General features: G+C 40.5%; 1 protein-coding gene across 2 annotated transcripts in view; it reads left to right on the forward strand.

Annotated features, from left to right (window-relative positions):
• LOC111259630 (carbonic anhydrase-related protein 10) overlaps positions 1–23,990 on the forward strand; it is a 123,589-nt gene that overhangs the window by 28,959 nt on the left and 70,640 nt on the right. Inside the window, exon 2 of one of the 2 annotated variants that reach the window (XM_022831782.2) lies at positions 5,697–5,747. The exons of the other annotated variant lie outside the window; for it this stretch is intronic. Coding sequence (XP_022687517.1) covers positions 5,697–5,747 — 51 coding nt within the window. The remainder of the gene's footprint in view (positions 1–5,696; positions 5,748–23,990) is intronic. 2 annotated transcript variants of the gene reach the window in all.

Consider the following 23,990-nt stretch of genomic DNA (forward strand, 5'->3'; position numbering starts at 1 on the left):
TCAGACGAACCCAGTGCGAAGCGTATCTACACCCGGATTCGAACCTAGGCCACCGTGTTTTCCTAAGTTTAGTATCCAAACGCGTTATTACTGCACTATCGCAAACAAGCCGCTAGTGACGTCCAACGCCGCGTCGCTACTTCGGACGGATTAAGGTTGTTCGCCCTGGCGGCCACACTGCCACTGCACTGCTGCGAAATGATATTGTCGGATTTCAGTATCGAAAGCTATGGCTGCCGGTAAGGCCGATCCAATTGATTTCGTAGAGGACTGAAAATCTAATAAGGGGATGTCGGCCGCTTACATCAGCAATATGCTCCGCTGTGCGCATTCCCAACCCACGCACTCTGATCCCTTACCGCAGGCACAGTCATGGTACTTGCTACCACTGCCCTCTGCTCAACACCCGATGCCGTATAATTGTCGTTAAATAGCCTCGAAGCCACTGTTTAGCTGTTATAGGTAACAGCAGAATTGATATCAACTGTTTCGGAGCTCCGCGTGGTAGTTTAGACAACGCCACAAGTCTGTCCATTTCGGTCGCAGGAGTCCGTCCACCGGGTAGGTTGTTAGTAAGCGGAATTCGCCAACCAGATTTTATGAGACTTAGTTTTCTCATCAAAAAAGTCTCTCGGGTAATGTTCAGCAGCTTGGAGCAGGAACACACGTCACAGAGCTGTTTTTACCATTCGGGTTCGGTGTAGTTATTAGCGTGTGCAAAAGGCACATTCAGACACTAATCAAGTTGACACTCGCAGACGATCCACACTCACACAGGCACACTTCAACTGGCCTTCGTTGCCCTGTTGGAATTTTCTTAGAGGCGAGACATGGTCCTACTGAAGCGTGGCAATTGTTTGTTTGAAAGAAGAGCCTCGTGTGTGCCTGCTGGGAGTTCACCGTGGTCGTTACACTTTGCTCTCTGATAGGTAATTATCTATGCGGAAATCACGTCTTATACCGTTGAGAATTTTCGTGAATTTAAGATGGGTATCAGAAACGGAAGAAAGCTCTTCCTTTAAACGGTGCGGGCGTAATTCGATTCATTTTCTACAAGACTCTATAATGTAACAACAAGCCAGCACTCTATATGCAATATGGACATCCTTTCATGAAAACACGTTCGGCAAATAACAATGAAGTCGATAGACGTTATGCATTGCGATCAAATCAACTGAGTCCTGAGCCTTGCTCAAGGTACAGCGTAAAACTACGCTTTGTTAATAAATAGCCCTTCTATTATCCGCCGCCGCAATTTTGCGTTCGAGACAGCTAAATAGAAGTTCGGCCCCTCTTTTATTACTATTTGCTGTCGATAGACTGTTACAATGTACCTACATTAAAGTATATATTACCAGTGTAATATACTATGCGAAAAATAAAAATATTAAATAAATACGTATGGAATTGAATAGACCGATGTGGAATCGTGTGCAGCAACATCTCGCAATAGATAGCACCGTTTCGACGAAACGCTTTAGACGTAGGAGTGGTATGCGCCACCAGATACCCTAAATCTGGCAGCTTTTCTCATACAGACATTGGCGAATCTATAAACTCAAGAAACATCTTAGTACAATGAACTGCATTTCAGGAAAAGCTGCAATTAGTTTTAGAGACGGTTGCGGAGCAGAAATCGGAGCCGGGGACGTTGAAGCAACCTAAAACCGCGCACTCGGTCTGAGAAGAAGAGCGAAGGCAAAATACCTGTTTACTATAGGATATGGAGGGGGTAACTCGTGCTTTACTGTTGCTGGCACTATTTTTCTTTAACCGATGTCATCATACCCACTAAAAGATGGGAGTCAAAGCCTTTTGAGCTGCCGGTTTTGGCGCTACCCATTCCCCTGCACGCGTTTGTACTAGGCTTGACCGCTCTAGTGGAGACGTATCAGTACCGTACGACCAGAAGCTCGGAAAAATCAGAGTTTTACCGAGCTTACCGAGAATATGATGTAGTTGTTCTGCAGGGCAGTAAATATATTATTATAGTAGCGTATATTCGTCCTTCAAGCAGCGAGAACAGGATTATACTGGTACACTCTCTTTACTGGCTTCCTCGTTTGCTGATGACTTGAACACAAGGTTCGATATACCGAATAAATCCTGACATTCACACTACTAGATCTACTCAATAACTTTGAATGCCACTTGCTCTCCAATGGCAATGCGCCATCGTTTGAAGGTTATTCTTTGAGGTCGGTGATCAACATATTCGCATCTGAGTACCGATAAATTTCATAGAATATAAATACATAAAATGTAAATGATCCTCTAAGCGAAAAAATAGCACTCTATGATGGTGTGCTGTTTAGAATTGAGCTTGTCCTGCGGGTAATGAACAACTCTGCAAATGAAAATGATTAGGCTATCTGAAGTGCTGAGCCATCCCAAATAAACAACTCTGTACAAATTGTATATCCCAAATAAACAACTCTGTTTCTACTACTAAGAGATCCAGGCATAAACCACTATATAGAGAGCTTCACTGAAGTGCAAAAATAGCCCGTGACCGCATTAACAACGCTCATGGTTCAATAAAAGTTAGATAAGATAGGCGGTGCTACACTGCACTAGACAGGAAAATTCGCCAAGCGTCAGCCGGCCATAAGGCCGTCCTGTAACATTCTAAAAGGCTGGTACAGATGAATACTTGAGCCCGTCTGTCAGCAGTACCTTGGACTGCAGGAAGACAGGGTAGTGGGGAATAAGCGCGAAAGAAACTATAGAAATGAGTGCAGAAAGGGAGATCGACATTTTATCCTATAAGCTCGGTCGAGCTAGTGGAGCAGTTCGGAAGCATATTTGTAGTGGCGAACACCATCCCACAAATCGTGCCTTTTTAACCGTGTCGTAGGATAAACAAAGATCTATGATGCACGAGGACCCGCGCGTTCATGTTGAGATACTATACTTCCTGGAACAACTTTAATCAAACAAAGCGGCTGGATCGGATCTGATCGGCAATGAGCACTTGGAAAGGAGCGTGTGATATGCTTCCTTGTTCAATAACTGCTTACGGCATGGAGGCCTACCGACAAGGTGGAGTGAAGTCTTCTTAGGCGATTCATATTAACAAAGAGAGGTAGCGAAAAAAAGTTACTGTAGCAAAGCTCTGTCTTCTTTGGGTACACAACATGGGTTTCGTAGAATACGTCCGGTTCTCACATACTGCTCTAAGAGGTACAAGCCGGCGTTTGGTGTAGTTCCTTAAAACCAAATTCTGACACAACTTGCAGAATCCTACAGAATATTATGCATTTAATGAAGCCAATACTACAGGAAAACTCAGTGAGCACAAACGACGGATCACGCCCGTTGAAGCCGCTTGTCCAACCAAGTAATGGTGCACAGAATTCTAACCTGAGTCCCTCTGCTGATCTGCCACTCCGTCTTTAAAATCTGATGGAATAGGTAAAAACGTGTCTTGCATAAAATTAGCGATAAGTCAGTATAGTTTTATAGCGTGCGTATCACTTCTGCATTTTTTTTTTAATTTGTGTCCCTTGCTTTCGCTAAAGGGCAGCCTTCTGCTGCTATTTTTATTGTTTTTTTTTTTGGTCCAAAAGAAGGAATGGTGCAATGCTCAACGAGGTAGATGATTTCTCTCAAAACTTTATTTAAGTATATCTCTAGTACTTTTGTTAAATACGATAGATCAGATCGCATTAGCCATATTTCGTTCGCATGCGACCGGAGGAAAGCAAACTGTTAGCTTCTTCTCCCACTTTCAAAAAGTTGAATAAACTTTTGTGAGTTTTAGGGAGTACAGCAAAAGTAAGAATGAATGTAGCCCCTATCGCTTCGCTCGCACTAACCTGGCTATCTTTCCCAATGCTGTGACTTTTCACGCCGCTATATTTTACAGAGATATATACTGCATCAGTTATGTTGAAAAACAGAAGAAATTATATTAAGCAGTTATATTTTTCATTCCGTCTCTGTTACTGGGTTGACGCGTTTATGTTTGTTCGAAAATGGCACCAGCTGTTTTTTGGTCTCCTAATTGACACGTAAGACTTCTTACACATTATTGCCTCTTTCTAGAAATGCCAGTATCCTTAACATAGTTCAGCACACGTAAATTACGCGAGCAGGTGAAATTTACGAAGTAAAAGATGGCATGGCGCCAGTGCAAGTAAGATGACCCAGAAAAAAGAAAACTCCTGTATGAGTTTTTATGATTTATATAATTATATAAAAATGCCCGTGCTTTCTTACTTTAGTCCCCCCAACGTTTTTGACAACAATATTAATAAAACGACAGTTTAATGTGTCTGATGAACATTACCATATTTTTTTTCTCTTTTCCATGTTGCTGTTGCTGTGTAATTGATTGTGAAATACGTTTGAGCGATTTGAATCAATTGTTTCCCTTTACACATCTGTCCTCTTTTGCGGTCCATATTGTCTGTCAGAACTTCTTTCGCTTTTTAACCCTATGGTGATTATCGGGGTTACAAATACGTGTTTCGAATTGGTGCTCCGCTAGATGGATATCACTTTGAAAGGTGTAAACCTTGGCATGTCTTAGAGTAAAAACATGGGCAGGATAAAAAAAAATCGATAGTATATAAGATGAAAAAATCAAAGATAACAACACCGATAACAAAATTATTCGGCACAACGATCCAAAAGATTCAAGTTAACATACCCAGAAAAAAAAAGATAAATTTAACAGATCCGCATCCTGTTGTTCTTCAATAATTTCATATTTTTTATTTTCATTTGTTCCTAAAATTAAGCTTTTTTTATTGTTTTGATTTGGTATTGTACTTATATGGCGGCGTGCTTACTGATGTCATTATGTCAAAACGGATTATTTTGAGGCGATGTCGCTCGAGACGAACCCCATGAGTTTTCGGCTGATTCTGTAGAACAATCTTGGCACTGACCAACAAGTATAGCTTAAAGTCTCAATTTAGAAATGTAGCACACTTTACGGCTCTGTGAGCGCCGTATAGTTCGCTTACTTATGTATGCGCGAATTATGCGAAATTTTACCCGAAATAGAGACATCACAGCCCTTCGAAAGATACGCTCGAAGTTTATTGTAGGATCAACGTGAAGCTTAGGGACGCTGAATTGGCGTTGATTTGTGGCTATTCAGAAATGGTTAATTCCGACCCGATATCGACGTACTTCTAGCAGTAAAGCCCGAACTGTAATTTGTCTTACGGAAAAGTCACTCTTAGAAAATATCAAGCTTGTGTGTTATGCTGCAAACGTACAGTATTGACCAGGGACACCTACTGAAAATGTATACATGAATGGTACCTGATCATAAAAAAAAAAAAAAAAAATACTATTTTCAATAATCGTTTATATAGTGTTAATTTTCACATTGTCATAATCTTCATCGGCTGTTCATTGAATACACGTACACGTACACGTACACGTACACGTACGCACTCTGCATTTAATCCACAAGTACTAGTGCTAAAGCTACGACTACCGTGGTACACAACTTCATCTTCTCGATTCTAGTAACTTAAGAAATTTAATGTGAAACAAAATTGCTCCTTAACAGAATTATTAAAGTGTCTCTAATGCAAACGATAAAGTTATCGATATACGACGCACCATTACTAGACGAAGCGAGCGACAAGACGAATAAACGAAGCAGATCTAGAACTGAATGTGTTGTAACTTTAACTTTTTTTTTTGCAATAATAGTTTCGTTATCCTTGTTACAGGATTCTCCTCTGCTAATTGGGAACAATGGTGGACCTATGATGGAATCTCGGGTACGTATTGGCTATCAATTCAACAATACTCCAAGTAGCAAAATAGCGCGTTCTAGCCTTAAAAATTACTATCAAAAGTTTCTGTAATCGAGATTGGCTGAACTGGACCAGTAAGTGCAATAAGCAAGTTTTATCGACTCGTACGGGTTGGGCTGCCCAAGAGATAGATGCCTACTTGCAATGAGATAACAGCCACCCACGACAGGCGAGAATCACTCGATCAGCCTGAAGCGTTCAGGCTTAATTAGTTTTTGTCAAACTCATGTATGGATGTAGTTTCTTCCACGCGAACGTTGAACTAAACGTCTCACATTTATTAATGAATGTATAGATTCACAAGTTGGAAAAAATTGCCATTGATATAATTATTATAGAGATTATTTACTCATTTTTGATAACTGTGAGAGGTAACACTAATAAATTAAAACGAAGTTCATGCTGTCAGGCTTTTCCAACGTGTTATCACCATTCTTAGTACTATATCTGCGAAGGAAAGCCCGGCATATAGCTGTTGTATGCATGGCGTAGAATCAGTGTCTTGATTAATTTCAAGCTTTCTTTGATAAATGATATTTTTCATAAATATAAACTTTTGGCCATTATTATTACCAAAGAACCTATTAAACTTTTGTTAATTATTATTCTGACCTGGTACAAGAGCTGCCAAAGACTAGTCGTGAGTAATTTGTTCAAGTTTATAACTCTAATAGATTTTTTGTGGGAGGCTCTTTTTTGGCGTATATGATTGTTTTCCAGGCTCCGAAAGTTTGAACCCTACATACATCTAATCCAGGATCTGCTTTTGAGCAGTAAAATTAACTGATATTATTTGGCAACAGTACGACATTGGCCACAAAGAAATAAACGTCCTATACGTATAGAATAGCTGACTCTTAGAGTTAGAGAAAAAAAATTGCGTTCTTTTTTTTTTAAGTATATCTCAAGAGATGGAAGCCCACACTTGCGAACATTTCAAATCAATATACGATGGCGGATGACCATATACGAAATACATAGGGTTTATGTGTACCTCGAAAATTATTTAAAAGCAATCATCGCTTTTAGTAAGTAAACTATGCTCACAGAACTGGTGGTTGGCATTGATTAAATTTTCCTGAGCTTCTAGCTGCAATACCGGTATTACTAGTAGATAAATGTATTTTTCTAGTTAGCTATAGTTTATATATTATAATGGCCTCTCGATACAACTGGCTCGTTATTGCAGCTTCGTGTTGTAAGGAGCCGATTATTAACACGACGTACCTGAAAAATTGGGAAGTCTTCGCGGTAACTAAGACCACAATGATTATTATGGTTTCGATGAATTATAACTTCCATTTCAAATACCACACACACGCATGACTTTCTATCTATAGCCCTCTATATCTTTAAATAATTAAAAACTAAAGTCACATTACATAATCTTCATTATCACGCATAATGTATATCATGCATCAATATATACAATACATATAGATAGGCCCAAAAAAATCATAGATGAAACCTTTTGTGCTGGACCTCTATTCGTTCAATTCTTGCACTCGATGTCCCTGAAAATGCTCAAAGGCATTGTGGCATCGTCACCCCCCGCTATAAGCCGTCCTTGCGTCTTGCCTACCCCTAGAGCTCACTAATTCCCCCACTCTAGCACCCGCAAGACATGAGTCAGAAATCGGGACAAAGATCTCAGTCCCTCGAGCGATAGTCTCATGAGGGTCCTGGCGTCCAGAGAAGAACCTTCTTACTAGGAGGCAACTGACGAGGGGGCCGTTCTCCTCGCGCCAAATGAGCGCAGGGTGATAGCGATGATGGCAGTAGTAGTACGCTGCGTGTATGTGAGTGCGACTTAGAGACGGCGAGGTGGGGTGTGATGGGGAACGGTAAGGATGATCATGTCTATGTCGCTGTTTGTCGGGACAGTCAGTGCATGAGTCGGGCGCCTTAGATGGATGCTTTGTCGGAAGAATGTTCCTCCATCGAGCGATGAACGCTTTTATAGCGCGCTGACTCTGCCAGCAGAAAATCTAGAAGGGAGTCAAGCGAGAGACGACCAGGCAATGTAACACAGTGACGAACTGGTAACTTTGAGATCTCAGAACAAGCAGGGTTTATTGGGAGTAAGCTATAGTAACCCTTAAGAGGATGGCGCGGATGCTTTTCGAGCAGGCTCAGCAACGACGCGCAATATATTGCCCATCTATTTAGATGTTCGCCATAGGAACGCTCCACAAAGGCATAGACACATAACCATGAGCATATCTTAGAAGCTGATTTATACAGTTTCTTAGTAGAAACTTGCTCACAGATAAAAATTCTCAATTTTTTTCAAATGGCATGTTGTTTCTACGTCGAGTTTTATAGATATTTCCGTCCAGTCTGACAATGACGATCGTTGCTACTGCTAGTCAACATATATAGTTACATTTAACAACCACCGTCGCCGTGTGTGCAAATTTTCGCCCATCTAAAGTTAGCGACACATGTTTAAGAGTGCGTATATATAGTATTGTTTTCCACCACAAGGAGTTTGCTGTTTTGCTGTAGAAAAGCATTTCTCTATCAAAAATGACAAACGAACCCATGTCCGATATAACCTAACGCTTCTCCCAGTTTAGATGCCGTAGACGAATATATATACGGATGGCTGTAAAGTGTGTTTTATCGGTAGTGGATTCATTGCGTACTTCAAGTGATTGAAGTGGTTGAAGTACGATCTAAAAATAAGCGGTGAAAAGTCCTACAATATATCCAACGAAGAAGCCCAAGCGATATCTATCAAAACTTAAATCCTAACCGTGAGGAAGACAACAAATCTGGTTCAAACGACGGTAAGCTACTAGCTGATATGACTTTGATGCCGAGGAAGTTCACGAAATATGTAGCTAGAAATGTCAGTATATTGTATATATACGTGTGCGGTATTATACGTTGAGGGCAGCTCACGTCTAAGAGATACGCGACTTAATCTGTAGAACAAAAAAAAAGTCAAGAGCAAAAACTTAAAAAAAGAATACGCGTCTTTTCCGCTCACTTTCGAAATAACTAGGTATATAGGTAACGCAGTAATGTTTGATTTTTATGATATGATTTGAATAAACGACTAAACAAGTGCTAATTACCGTGCTCGCTCACCACAGCTGATTTATTGCATGAGAATAGGAAGTATGTTGATACGAAACTTATATGTTTTACGTTGATTTAGTCTTAATTAATGGATCTTTAAATCAAATCAAGTTGCGCCCCGTAGCTTACACTGAGTTCAGTGCGTTCCCCTAATTGTCTTTATTTTGGTTTCGTTTTTGGTTCATGTTTATGTTAATAACTTGAAGTTATGCATTTTTAAACAAAAAAGTATGGACAGCAAATCGTGACACGCTGTGCAAGTTGAATCCTTCGGTACTCGGGTCTCACACATTCTTTTCTTTAGCACCCCATATCCAGTGAGAGTTAGCTTTTTGCCAATCCTCCGTGTGCTAGGTGGTTCCTGTTGCGAAACTGCTATGTGCCATCGTCAGGCGCCTTTGCCTCGGTCATCATAGTCGACCTAATAACAATCAATTTCACTTTTTCGCTGCTAAAAAATACCTCACAATTAGCGTAAAGTCTTCCGAGCTTACAGAAAACGTAGCGACTGTGCAATTAACACTAGTAGCTTTACCAGTTATGACCGCATTTTTTTAATGCTAGGTAAATTTAAACCAAAACGCACTAAATTAAGCATTTAAAATTACTATCTTCTATAGAAAGTAAGTACTTTTTTATGAAATATTCACTTACTCACAATAGTATGATAGTGATTCCTGCGACCTAGCTATCCAAACCGAGGTGTGTCATTTAATTGTAACGTATGAGTTGGTGATAATCATAATTTAACAGAAACACATATATATACTTTGGTGTAATCCTTTTACACCAAATTTTACGTCGGTTTACAGTAAACCACTAACAGATGTAATTATCTAATATAAGATCGGTTACGAGCAGTATCCACAGGTTTTTCGTTAAAAAAAATCACTTATTCGGCAGAAAAAACTAAGAAAATGGTTAGTTATTTTATTGATGAGTCTGCCTCACCCTCCTTGAAACAGTAGACTGACAACAGTGGCGCCACGGTGTCGCCTCCATTTGCCGGCGTTTCTTTGGCCGGGATTGGATGGGATGCGGTGGGGTGGTAGCTTTCAGGTCGACGTCGCCAGCCACTTCTCCCCCCTCTATCTTTATTGGAAAAGCAACGATAACTGGACCAAGTGGGGCTGCGTCGTGTCGCCTCATTCCCTCTAACCCAAAAACAACACACGAATAGACCTCAACGGCCCGTCGTCACACCCCAATAGAGCACTTCTTCTAATCGAGTTACAGCGAAGCTGAATTCGGTTAGTAATCCACGTACGAGGAAAGCGTTGCCATAGTATCAGTTATCGATCGGCAAAGAATGCTAATCATATTTGTGCTCATTCTGCCTGGCACAATGCTACGCCAACACAAGCACCTAACCCCTTTTTAAATCATCAAATATTGTAATAATTTTGATAAAAACCAAGGAAAAACAAAACTGAGATAAGTCATCCTACTAAGCTCAAAACATGACATGGCGGCAGTGAGTGGTAGGCTGGCTTGTAAAAGCATAGGCACACCTTTATCGAACGGGGTGTTTTTTGGTTAATTTAGCACAATGTGTATTATCATTGCTTCATGCACAGATATTTTCTAGCATTTTTAGCCTCTTCCTGGCCAACCTAGCCACAGCATCTTTCCCGCCGAATCGTCCTTCGTATCTTGTGCCTTTAGGAGCTGTCCTGGAAGCATGTCTGGCTGCCCCTTCTTCCTTCTTAGACAAGCAGGGCTGTGTAATGTACATCTTTATCGGCTGGGTGGGCGATGGGCAAGATATTCCCGTGGCCTTACTTTGCTCGGCTGACATGCTGTCCATTTGGTCAATGCTACGACCCACTAAGATGGCTGCTATCGCACATCACTTAGGCATAAAAGGTAAGCATCTCAAATAATTTTCATTTACCCGATGACGTGCTCCCTTTTAGCAGAAAGTAAACTCCATAATCCCTAGAAAAGTTGTCTTTATTTAGGCCTCCCAAAAGGGAAATTAGGCGAAGCGGTTTGTCGAGGTATGAAAATTTACGGGTGACAAAACTCTTCTTTGAGAGGCAAAAAGCATTATTGTAGCGTAATTTTTGCTTCAGGGCTTAACCGATGTTATATTAGGGCTTATGGGAGTTGGACTCACTAGTTGCATCTAATAGAGACTCAAGGTCTATTGAAGAAGCTGCACAAGAAAAGAGGGTTTCATGTCAAACATCGAACGGTTGGAGATGCCCCCATGTCTACCATAACTTCCGCTGAGCTCAGCCGCTCCTTTCACAGATCTTTCTAAGCACGCTAGATACCTTGCTTTCAACAAAATCTCTGAGGCCTTTAGAACCTCGACGGTGCTAAGGAGGCAAAGAACCTCGATGAGTCATCAGACTAGACTATTCCTTAAGTTCCTATAAAGATCCAATTGATCGCAATCGATGTGCGATACACACTACGCCTCAGTTAGCAATAAATTAGAGAGAGCAATACCGCGCAGAAAAGGCTGGCCGACGCCGTTACCGTCTGCCCCGAGATCGACTGCAAGCTCGCTATCGCATCTACCTGCTCGTCTGATATCTGCGTGTGATACCTGTGTGCTAATTGAGCGGCATGATCTAGCCAGAAAGGAAGGAAGCGTAGAACTAGGAAAAGATGTTATCCACTGTCTTTTGTTGTCTACCGTTGCTATCTCCTTACGAGCCCCAACCCACTTTCCTCTCGTAGCTTCGCACTGCCGCCATCGTCATTATCTTACACTGTTGGGTTGGCGCCGTAGTCTGTCACCCTTTCGTGTATTGTACAGTATACCTAGTCATCGTCCTTCACGCCGACATTCTGCCGACGAAAGAGAACGACAGGTCGGCGCCTCTGCCGCCGCTGCGTACCGCCGACTTGTTGTTGCCCCGATACTCGATAAAGTAGACATCGTGCAACACATGGGGATGCTATTATGGGAGAGGTCGGTGGCTATCGGTGTGGGGAGGAGTTGGCCAGCCAAGGAATTGGATAAAAGGAGAGGCTCCTGCACGGAATGCAACAGTACTAGAGCACTTGACAACCATATGGGTGATCATGATCCTCAGGGGACCCTAAGCGACTAAAAAAAAGGATAGCAGCACACAGCTCAGCTGATCACCAGGACTGCTCTTTGTTGCGCCTTGGCAGAGTACAAGAAGGTGCGAGACTGAGCATCTAAGAGGAAAAGCACAAGGCTAAAAAGGGGGGCGGAAGTCACTTTAGTAACCGGATACTGGTTTGTGCTTTTGGGTCAACCGCGTCCATCCAAGTCAACTTGCGCTGATATTGCAGGACACCGCATAGGTTTGCGATATTTGAGTCGACTGTGACCCTTTCCACGTACTACTTGGCAAATCCACAGATGGGGCAACACGATGAGATTGCACCCCTAAACATTGGTATCCTTATCGGCCTCATTTACCTATTAACGCAGAATGAAGATAACACTAGACAACCATATATAATACTCATAAAGAAGCAACGGCCTTCGGTGAATCTCGAATATACTGTTAAGTATTTAGAAATACATTAAAGGAGTTCAGAGATTGTCTCTATATGCATATTAACTGTCCTTGTGGCGTACCACATTTTGGTCTCTGCTCCAAACTGGCCCTGATTCTTTAACGTCAGTATTTCCTAATTTTAGACGAAGTGTTTTCTAGTGCTTTTTCTCAAGACATTATTAATTTCCGTTTTTTTTTTTTAGCTTTGTCTCTGTTCACTTTATTAGAAGACTCTATTATGGTCGCGTACTTAGTGCTGCATATTGTATATGTTGCGACCTAAGAAATGGCTCAGAAAAATGCCTTGGACCACTGCAGATATTTGTGTAATACACAATTTGTATGAGTAAACAAAGGTTATTTTTTTAAATTTGTGAACTCATAGTATTTTTATTTGGGGTTGATTTTAACACTAACACATTTGAGCTTGAATTTAATACAATAATTGTATGTATTTCGAGTCACTGCGGTACGCAGGCACAAATATCTGCATCACATTGAGCTTTTTTGCCCATTAAATCTTAAACAAATGTTCTTGTTTCTATTCCGGTCATCACTACGAGGAAAATTCTTTTGGCATTGGGGACGTCTCTTGACAACGTGCCCGATTATATAAAGTGCTCTGTTTTTGGTTAAAGTTAGCCAATGAACAATTATGGGTACTGTTTTTCGAGTAAAGCCTAGTTATGAGAATTTAAGTTATACACATAGAGACCATCTCTGAGTTGGTTCTTCTTAATTTTGGACTATTATAACTGTCCCATAGGAGTATAGCGAGCCCTAAAGGAGTCTATAGGATTTCGTCTCTTTCTTTTATCCATTTAAACGACAAACGGCTAGTAAGCTGTCCAGCTATAAACACAACAGCGTGTGCGGCTTGTGATAAGGGATAAAAGTTACGGTTTGTTGTAGCATTTTGTAAAAACTTAGTATTCAAATGAAGAGTCCATCACGGTATGTAGATGTGACACCCCGCAACACAGAATACGAAGGTTCGAACGAACTATCTCCCTGGCAGATCAAGTGAAGCCAGTAACAGTCTGAAACGAATGAATAAGTCACAACATCGCTGCAGAACGGAGCAATGTTGATCCAACGACCCCGACACGAAGTTGCACTCGACTTACGGGCAAGCTTTTTGCGATTCCTTTTGAAGCAAGAGATTGAGTGAAATGCAGGAACCTTTGGTTTTAGCAAGATACAACAACCTGCTACACAGTGCGGTAAGCAATCAATCTGCTCGAAGTCATGCTTCCAAACCAAATGATCTGTTTCGTTTTTCTGCGGGGCAATTCGGAGGGCAGAATCTATAAAAAAAAAAAAGCGAAAAAAAACAATCCATAACTTGAAGCACCTCATTCGTAAAACGATTAGTGGAATTAATGCTGAAATACGCAGGGACGAATTTGAAATGACACGAAACCGGTCGTGTTCTATAAGCAATTCCCGGGAGGACATTTGATTGACATTATGGCTGCAGTGTCCTATGGCAAATATACTAAATGGAAAATTAACACCGGTTTCCAGTTGTCTAGGGTGTACGAAATCATGGGAAGTACTTCAGTGCCTTGAGAATGAAAAATACAAACGAGCTTCTGTGCATCTACAGTAGTTGAATTTGGGGAGGTTAATCTCAACCGCAAGAATAGAGCGCCTTATGCTTACGAAATGCCGACTCTACACATGTTTGTTGTGTACTAAATTTCGACATTGGTGTCCTAAGGCATTGTACGACTGCGTCAAGCGATATCCGGAAGTCGGTCTTTGTGGCTAGTAGTCCGTTTTTTGTATTTAGTGCTGACGTTGAACCTTTGGAGTCGATGGTTTAAGGTGGCCTAAATCTTTTTTGTTTCCGGTATCGCCATTAGACGTTCTTTCAATCGGCTGGCTCCCTACACAAAACAAAGTGTGCTATGCTTGGGTTCGAATCCAGACCACAACATGACCCTAAGATTAGCAGGCAGTTACGTCATCCAGGAAGCCATCATGAAGACGGCACGGCGTTTTTTGTTTGAACAACTTTCTACCAGTTGGTATGGATCATATCTGCCATTGCTTTGCCTCCTGCATGTATTTGGTATCACCCCCTAATCTTCCTGCAGCGGTATCATCGTTACCATAGTACCAACAGTTTTGCAGTCGCTGGCCCAAGATGGGCCGTTTTAGAATGCTCTGTACTACTTAAAAGAAAAGCATGGCCCATTTTCTAAAGAAAGTTGGTTTTTTTTTTTGCTGAAGAAATCTGCTTAATCTGTTGTAATATAATCATCACTGATCTCATCTGAGTTAACGGTCCTTATAAGAACATGTTTGTGCTATCAGTTAGGCAAAATATTTTGCCAACGTCTGCAAGGGAACAATTTATAATTTAGAACATCTAAAAGGATGTTTGTCTCTATGTTCGCAAGGTTCATTAATTGGCCTGAGTGTTAAGGAAGCGTGGGTTGAAATAGGTCAGTGCGGTGTCGAAGCTTGTGCTTATATTTGGCACTGAACAATGCATTGCGGCAATGAAACACACAAAATTTGTAGTCGTTTTAAGTGAGCTTTCTATTACAATACGTAAGTATCAGTTTCAGGGAAAAGTTGCTGATAAGTGTCAAATATTTAATGGGTTTTAGTCAATAATAAACCCATTTAATCGAGGCTCTTATAATCATTCTCATTATTGCATATGTCCTCGGGGCAAAGAGGGATACGATGCTATAGTTTTTTTTTTTTTTTTTTTTTCATATTTATGTATTCTTTTTCAAGATACGACAACTATTATAACTACAATGCAGATGGTAACTGTTGTGTCAGCAGAGCCTGTATTGAGCACTTTTTTCATTCACTGCAAAATTTCGCCTATATTCTCTAAATTCAATTCTATTTAATTTTAAATCAAACCATATCTGTTTAGATTCGCTGAAAATATCTAGTTACCATATTATTGAGGCGGTTCAGCGGTGTTATCGCTATATCTACTGCTGTTTTTCGTGTTGGGTATTATAAGTAGGCTAAACATGGTCATGCTACTCTCGAACGACAGGTCACCACCTCAAGGATCTTCGTGGCTGCTTCTATGGGCTGTTTTTGGGTGTAGAATGCGGTTCAGAGTTTTTTTTTTTTTTTTTTTTTTTTTATTATGTGCTCAGCGAATCCGAGAGTGAGCTGTAATATTTACATGCGAATAATAGGTGGCGTAATTCTTTGTTGTCTTTCGATGCTAGGTAGACCTTATGCATAAATGAGGATGTCTACCCTTTGGCGTCACGGTATTTGCTTATAGCAAGTACATATACGATACTATACACTAAGAACAGCAGAGGTAGACTGGGAGAAACTTCGTCGACATTGACAAAGCCTCCTTTCAAAAGTCATCGAGGAGCATTACTGTGTTTCTTGCCGCCGAATTTTTTGAATTTTACGCAAACATTTCTTTGTAATCTAAACCAGCGTAGTATTTCGATCAGGAGCGTTGTACGCACCATAAAGATAGTTGCAACCAGACCTGTTCGCTAAATAAATAAAGCTTAATAAATATTAGGCTATATCTGGCAAAATTTATTATAGCTATGTTGACTTCGGATAAAGTTCGGATTCGCGCTCGGTTATTTAACGCATAAGGTGTACTTGCACGCATGTTTTTAAAGAGGTATCTTTATTCGAGGGTTGTGCAGATTCTTGAGTAAAGTTCACAGAACCACGTCTGGAGCCTATATGTTGACTTCAAGTTTTAATGGCAAGTCTGCTCTCATTCAGCAATTTAAAATTTATCGACGTAGTGGTCACACAAAATATATGACAAAGTTTTTATAAAACGACTAGGAAAAAAGCTACGAAAACAGTACCTAAATACCTCTCTAGCTTCGAACAACTTGAAAAATCAGTTTCAAGTTGATCCAGAGTCTCAATGAATGGCCAAAAGAAATTCCATTCTCACTCCCAGGCATTTCGAAGCTAGTACTTTTTGGCGGAAACTTACGAGGCACGTTCCCACAGTGGATCGTCAAAGATCGTAAACGAGTAACTCAGTCTTCAAATATACACAACTGTTTGATGCTGTATGCTCAAGACTTAATCTTAAATCGAAATTTGGAAATCGTGTATCTTGACATCACCGTCGCTGCTATGCATTCCGTGTATTTAGGAGCTAAGAGTAGGGCTACAAAAACTTCGAACTGTTTTTTTCTGCGACATTAATATGAAATAGAGCTGCGTCGAGATGACATTTGACATAGACGTCAACTTTTTTACCATCTACGTACGTACGTACGTACGTACCATCTAGTAATATTCCATTCATACGGCTGATGGCCTGTACTGTGTTAAAACAGACATTAATATTCTCGTCTACTCATATTCCTTAAAAAGCTGCACAACAAAACCTCCACGCTACTTTGACAATCAAGATTTATTGAAAACAGTTATTGGACGTCTTGGTTTGTGCTGCGGTGTTTAACTATCTTTTATAGCAAGTTAATGATTTAGTGAAGCTCACATTCGTTTCGCATCCATTCAAATCAGATTGGCCTGTAACGCGCGTTTGCCCGCTGGCGTCTGCAGTTCTTTTATTGTTGCAACGCTTTTTCTTTGCACGCTTACACGCAATGAACAGTAGATTAAAGTAAAGACATCAAAACGCAGAAGTCGAACAGTGTTAAATAATAATAATAATAATAATAATAGTGTGCATAACAAGCTTGCTTGACTTCGTGTGCACAAGATGACATGTGAAGGAAGCCTGAGTTTTCATCAATGGCGGTCAAAGCAACGGATCCTTCATCCATCTCAAGGATTTAGATAACAAAATATATTTCTAGTAATTACTTATTTCAGTTAAGAGCTAAATGAATTTCAGGGTAGTTAGGGTATCGGTAGCCGTCGTGGATCGCGTTTACGAACCTGAATTATAGAAACAAAGCCAGAACTATTTTGGTCTCATCTCTTGGCACAAGCGCTGTTTAAGCTAGTAAGCCGAAACGGAAATGATTGCAAACACAAAATACCTAAAGGACTAGTTTCTGCGCTGTATAAAAAAGCAATCTCTGCACCATCATATACGAAAGCGCTGTAATTAGGCGATCTGTAGGGCAAGTTATGCTAAATTGACTTGTCGTCCTCTTAACCCACAGTAGAATCAATGGCAACGTGGCGGAAAGATTGTATCTAACTCTACTTATTTCTTAGATCGGCGCGCCAAAGGCAAAATCGGGGCGTGTTACGTCGGCCTTAGTCGGGGATGAGTTCGTACGCCCTTGCTGCCATTGCAGAAGAAACATTACCACCAGAATCACATGTGGAGTGAAAGAGTCGGAAAGTTACGCGAGCCTATGAAAAGATTTTATAGGTGACATTTGGTGCAATACCGATTTCATTTCTACTTATATTCTCTATAGAAAAATCGAAATAAACAGAAGAGTTTAAAAAGTTCAGTTGAAAAAGCAATAAATTCTATTTAGAATTCCATGAGAAGCGTCTTCGGAATCGTCGAATTTTAATTCATCCAGCTTAATGGGTGGGAATAAAAGCTAACCTCACGAAAATGCCGTATTCCTACGGCCAACAGCTGGCGTGCGGCGAGCCAGTATGGACAGAAAATTTAAATCATCCCGTATGAATGGGCATATGCTCGCCTAGCAAAATGCTAGTTTGCAGTTGAATCCTGATTCAGCCGCATTACGACCATCGGCCACAAACATCCACTCGTAATCTGACTTCGCCGGAAACGGAAATGTTCATAGCAACAGTTCCTGCGCCTGTAGAGTTCACGGTTTTCCATGGTACCAGACCAAGTTGAATACTGAGCATTAATAGATGGCCTCTGCAAGTCGTTTTCGTGCGGTCATGCAAGGGACAGCCTGCTAAGCGCGCATCTCATCTCTTTCGCTAATAAGACAACTTTATTTTTTGTCAACAAGTTTAGTCCTCGTCAGTAAACGAACACACGCTTCCGCTTTCTGTACTCTGAAAAATGGCGTCAAGCTCTTGGTCAACAATAAGGAACAGAGCTAGATCACTTTAGACACAAAACTTTCAGAAAGGCATGGTATGGTAATTATTGGATGTTAATTGTTGTGAGTGCCGTACAGGTAAGATGTGCGTCCGCTTCGTGAACGTATACGCGTGTAGCGAATCAGCACTGTCTAATCTTTAGTCTTGATCACCTCTCCAAGGACATAATTGCCATCCTTAACCACACCGGTGCAAAAGGTCTAGCCGTCTGTAATCGAAAACACCTAACTATAAGCCCGTGTGCAATTAGAGATACCCTCTGACCTTTATGCCATCTACTATCAAGTCATAGAAAGGCTGGAAGTCCTGTGTACCTCTGGCGTCCATGCAAGACAAGTAAAAAGCCATCAATAACGGATGGCGAACAAAATAAGTTTCTCTTCACAAACTTGCAAAGGGATTCATGCGAAATTTTAAGACGGGCAAAACAAACGGACAAGTGGAAATAGATAGCCGTAAATTTCAACCTTAAGCAGGTGTTCGGACACCACAGCTTTCACGTTCACTTGCGAAGCACAAGGATATCTCGCACAGCTATAGCCATTGGCAGATCGCATTTAATTCGCATTATCCGAAAGAGTCTACAGAATAAGGAGAGCAACGAGATCTGCCAAGCCAAAAAGTAAACTGGGTTACCTACTCTTATTGAGTAGGCAAACGACCCAGATATGATTTAGATGATTAAACGTAAAATGAAATACCCAGACACGACAAGCTTCCGTAAACAACAAGGAAGACCCTTATCGAAACAGAGAATTGCACACTTCTAATTGGAGTGCCGTGAGTAGACACTTAACTGGCTACGTCACAGTAATACAAAGCTGATAATGAATACAATTGAACATAGCTGGGAAGAGTTAAGTTCTATCCTTCTTCGGCCTCGAAATAATATGTTAGGCATATTTTTTATATCGATAAAAAAAAGTGGCACTTGCTTAAAACACGATAACGTTTTCCGTATTGAAGGAAAATAAGTGAGTGCGAGGGTGTGTTGTAAACATGCAGTATCGTTTAAAGTAGACCGGGAAGTTGACGGGTTGCCACAGAACCGCGTGGTGCAACAAGGCGCATAAGTCAACTTGATCTACGGCGGTAAGAGTACGTCATTTTAAATCGGTTTTGTGATCAGGCTCGTACATTTCAAGATGCCAGTGATTTTACTACGGTCGTACACAGGAATACCAGGTTTTGATAGAAAGGTAGATATGTATTCAGTAGATGGTGTTATGTATGTCGACCGTACTATTGGATAGTCAAGTCTTTGAGCGTATGCATCGTAGAAAAGAATAGTTTTCGAGTACTAATTGCGGGATGACGTGCTGGAGAAGAGGGCAACTTCCGCGTCAACATTAAAACAATAACGGCCGATCTCAGTGTGCTTGTATTTAGTGTTTTCAGCAAAGTCAATGATAGACGACTACTTATCTTGTTGCAACTTAATCAACTAATCGTGTATTTTCAAATATCTTGTACGCTACAAATCTTGTTCACAAGTAATTTCGTTTTCTTAATCAAACAAGTCGTCCTCAAGAGCATCCGTTCGTCTGAGCTATGTATTTTAGTATATATCACATAGACAGAAATGCTGGTGTTTAACAGTGCACGATGTCTTGAAGATCGCCGAAGCGTGCTCTGCTCGGTCACCTTCTACTATGTTCAATGTGAGTTTTGAAACACTGTAAAAACTTAGGAAATCCAACACATAATAAACTGGTTTTGTACTAGGGTAAATCAACAAATTTACTTATTCAGCTAAGTGTAAACAGAACGATCGCAGTCGACCTTTAATAACTAGTTGTATCTATAGAACAATTGATAAAAGATCTGTGTGAAGCTTGATAAGCCCATTCTTTGGGTCAAAACGGCCTCGAGAATTCGGCTCTGTAACAACCGCACATGCCATAATTGAAAAATCAAATTGTCAGCTTTAGAGGAATTTTCTCCGGATTTGGACGGTTTTCCAGTCCATTTAAAATAATTTTTCACTTCTCAGCAGTAGGAATCAACCTCAGTACTGCTGTCATTTTTCATGGATGTCCTGCACCATTTCCAAGCTTTTGTCTTGTGGTTGTTTCTTGAGCTTCGGGAAGGGAAAAGGTCACAAGAGGCTATGTACGAGGCTGAATACAACACAAGTATCGAGCTTTTCCGCGAAGAACGCTATAGAAATGGCACCGCGTGAGCCGGTGCGTTATCATGGTGTAGAATCCACGACATATTCTCCCAAGAATGCCCCTTAACTATCTCATAAAGCATAGCTCGAACAAGACGAGGAGCAGAGGCCTTGTTTTTGACCTGTACCTTGTAGCATTCTTGGGCTTGCCTCGCTTTTAATGAGATACTCGGACAATTGTGCTTTTGTTCTCACATCATAAAAGTACACATGTGTCTCGTTACCACTGATAACACATTGAAGCAAACACGTACCTGATTTTATTCTTTAATACTGAATATAACGCACGCACGAAGAATCTCGATTTCCGTTTTTCAAGCGAATGAATGATGAATATTAAAACACTTTTAAGATACAAAGCACACGTTTGAATGTCCGAACTTTGCTTGTGGACAGCAGCGAGACATTCAAACGTGACGCCACAAGCCCCGTCATGGTTCGACGTTTAACTAACGTTTTAGTGATACTTCGTTGAACCAATAATATATGGTGTGTAGTATATATTAGAACTTTATGCAAATCAATGATTTGAACAAGGCCAATGATTATCGATTGCAATTGTGTGCCTGTGCCTTTTTTTTACTAGTTTGAACGTAGCATAGTTCAATGTACAATCCAGCTGCGACTTAAACATGTTCTAATCTGCTTTAGACACCAATCATTTTGTATAAGCGGCAGCTGAAACAGAGCGCGCAATAGTGTTACATGTTAGCGATCTAATGTAATAACAACAACTTAATTTCAGGCCTATTTTTACTGCTTTTCCATCTCAAGTAGTGCTGGTTAGCTTTCAGTAAACAATTCGCTCAGAAACAAATGAAATACATCTGAAATGAGTGTGAAACTTTTTTGTTTATTGCTTTTTTGAAATACAGATATATTGAAACATTTATTGTTATGTAACGTTTTTGCATAGACAGCATACAAGAAGTTGTCAAAAAATGGAAGCTTTGTCTTGTGAAAAGCTTAGGGTACAATTATCACAACGTAGCGCAACATATGTAGCAGATGAGATTACAGCAGAATGAAAAAGCTGCCAGTTTAAAAGCATGGGATTAGTTGTACCTTAAGGAAGCAAGAAATTTCCACCACCGCTGGACCCTATTAATAGAAAAAAATTGGCAAGAAAGAGAATTCAAGATGCCAAATGTCGTTCGAAGTTAAATAAGTCAAAGTACAGAAATAAACGGACATTAAATAAAGGGTTTCCATAAATAAAACATATCCGTATAAGTAACATGTTAACTACAAAAAAACGTTAGCAAAACCAATTTCGTTGAGATGCAAAAATTATCCTCATTTACTTGGTAACAAAACGTTTTGATAAGTTACCCTGTACAGCTCTTAACTCGTGATCGCTCACTGAAAAGTGTGAAACTCAACTTATAAGCCAGTTTCTTGGCATTATGTATAGTAAAATTCACAGTCAAATGTGCTATTTTCATCAATATATTATTTTCTTCGATTTTCCAATTTTAAAGGAGCTGTTTATCGTTTTACTTCCCGAGTTAGTTGAAAGCTTTCTAACGACCCATTATATGGATTCTTATACAATTTGAAGCAACTGGTGAGTTCTATAATTATGTAGACATTTAGACAAAGCAATGAATTAATTAAATGCCCTGTTCTCGGGTACCGAAATTTTTGTAGCCCTTCATAAGAGCAGAACAGGTCGGTACGCAAACAGTGAGTCCAGTTCATTGTGAGGTGCTATTTCTGAGGTGTGAGGTGCTAATGTGCCTTTTAGACACCTTTTATCTCCCGACTCTATTTAATATAGGCTCAAATGTGCAATAAAATTTTTAATGCGTATGAGTTCTTTAATATCAACGTCGTTGCTGGAAATCGACACCGATTAATCGTTGAAACTTTATGGAGATATTGTCTCAGTCTTTCTTTTGTAACTCAGTGGTCATTTTGTGTGGAGTTCTTTACCAAATTTTGACCTCTGTGCTACTGAACGTGCTGTAGCCTTTCCACACTCTTCTACCGGTTCGTGGTGGTACGTTTTAACTTGAAGTCCTGTCTCCCATCCGGGCATTGTGTTGTCGTTTATCCACACGTCCCTGCACCTCTTCCCATTTGCTCCTCTACTTTGGTTGACCGATTCGCGTTTTATCTCCTCTTCATGGGACTGGCCAAAGAGTTTCAAGTAGTCGCTTACAAACTCATCAGATACTTCTAGCGAAACCTTTAGAACGTTTAAATGTGCTTATAAAGCTGGCAGAAACGATTCCTTAATGAACAGATTTGGGACATATGAACAATTCAGATGACATAGATCACCATATGACAAACAAACGTCGAAACCCGGTCTTATGTCTTATCACTATGGTCTGTCTCAGCAATCGGTGGATTATAAACCAAGCATTGCTCTTCGATTAACTGTTTTGGACATGTACATGTAACATGGACTGTAAACAATGCGAGAGAATCTGTATGACGGGAAGTTCGGAGAGTCACTTTTTGTTGAAGCGGTACCTGACACCCCAGCGAAATGTACTAGGAAAGGAAGTGCGAAATCCCTGTATCCGTAACCTTAGATTTTAACTCTTTCTGCCCCCTAAATTGGTTTCTGAACTAAATGAGGGACCTACGATTTCTGATAGAGGGTGCGTCGGAGTTCCCAATAGAGTTATCTGATTAAAGATATTGTTACTAAGATTGATACTCGTGCAGCAGGCGATATGCTTGACTGTTTAGTGTGTGCGTCGAAAAAACATTGTGTTTTACGTTCAGGAATCAGATTCGACAATATGTTTGCTATGTGCGGTTTTTTCGCATCCTCATATGTGTACTTCGATTAATCAACCACCAGGCCGCACAGTAAGAGTTTTACGCATAAACTACTTCAATAAAAAAAAGTGTTTCATTGCAGTGATATATTGACGATACCTAACGATTTTTTTTGAGTTTGATATGCTTGAGGTTCAAGCAGCTTAGGTTTTCCAATGAATGCGCAAGCGAAATCTGACTCAATTCAATTTTCATAACTCTACTGCTTTAGGTTTATAATAAAATAATTTAGACGCAAAACGGATAAACATTATGAAACCGTGTTTTAGGCATTGGTACAACGTACGCTGTCTCCTGCAGCGTGTTATAACATCGCCAAGGTGGTGGAATATCAATAAAATCCTTTCTGAGGCCCTTTGGGGGACAGAGGTGGCCATCACTTATCCTCTATTACAGAGTAGCATGGCAGGACACGATTCATCCCATGCAAAGTGTTTTACGTTCCTCTCGTCGTCTTTTTCATGTTCATCTTGTTGGCGGACGCGATCATTCCGCTACTCAAGAATTCAATCTCAAGTCCACATTACCTTATCGCCTCTTTCCCGTTTCGCGCTCAGATACCTTCTTCCGCCAACATTGGTACCTTTAAGAGGCTGACCTAGCTGACAAGTTTAGTAAGGCACAATCTGATGAACGTTAGTTCAGCCGTGCGATCTCTAAAATGAT

This window comes from Varroa jacobsoni, unplaced genomic scaffold, assembly GCF_002532875.2.
Source record: "Varroa jacobsoni isolate VJ856 unplaced genomic scaffold, vjacob_1.0 scaffold_353, whole genome shotgun sequence".
NCBI lineage: Eukaryota > Metazoa > Arthropoda > Arachnida > Mesostigmata > Varroidae > Varroa > Varroa jacobsoni.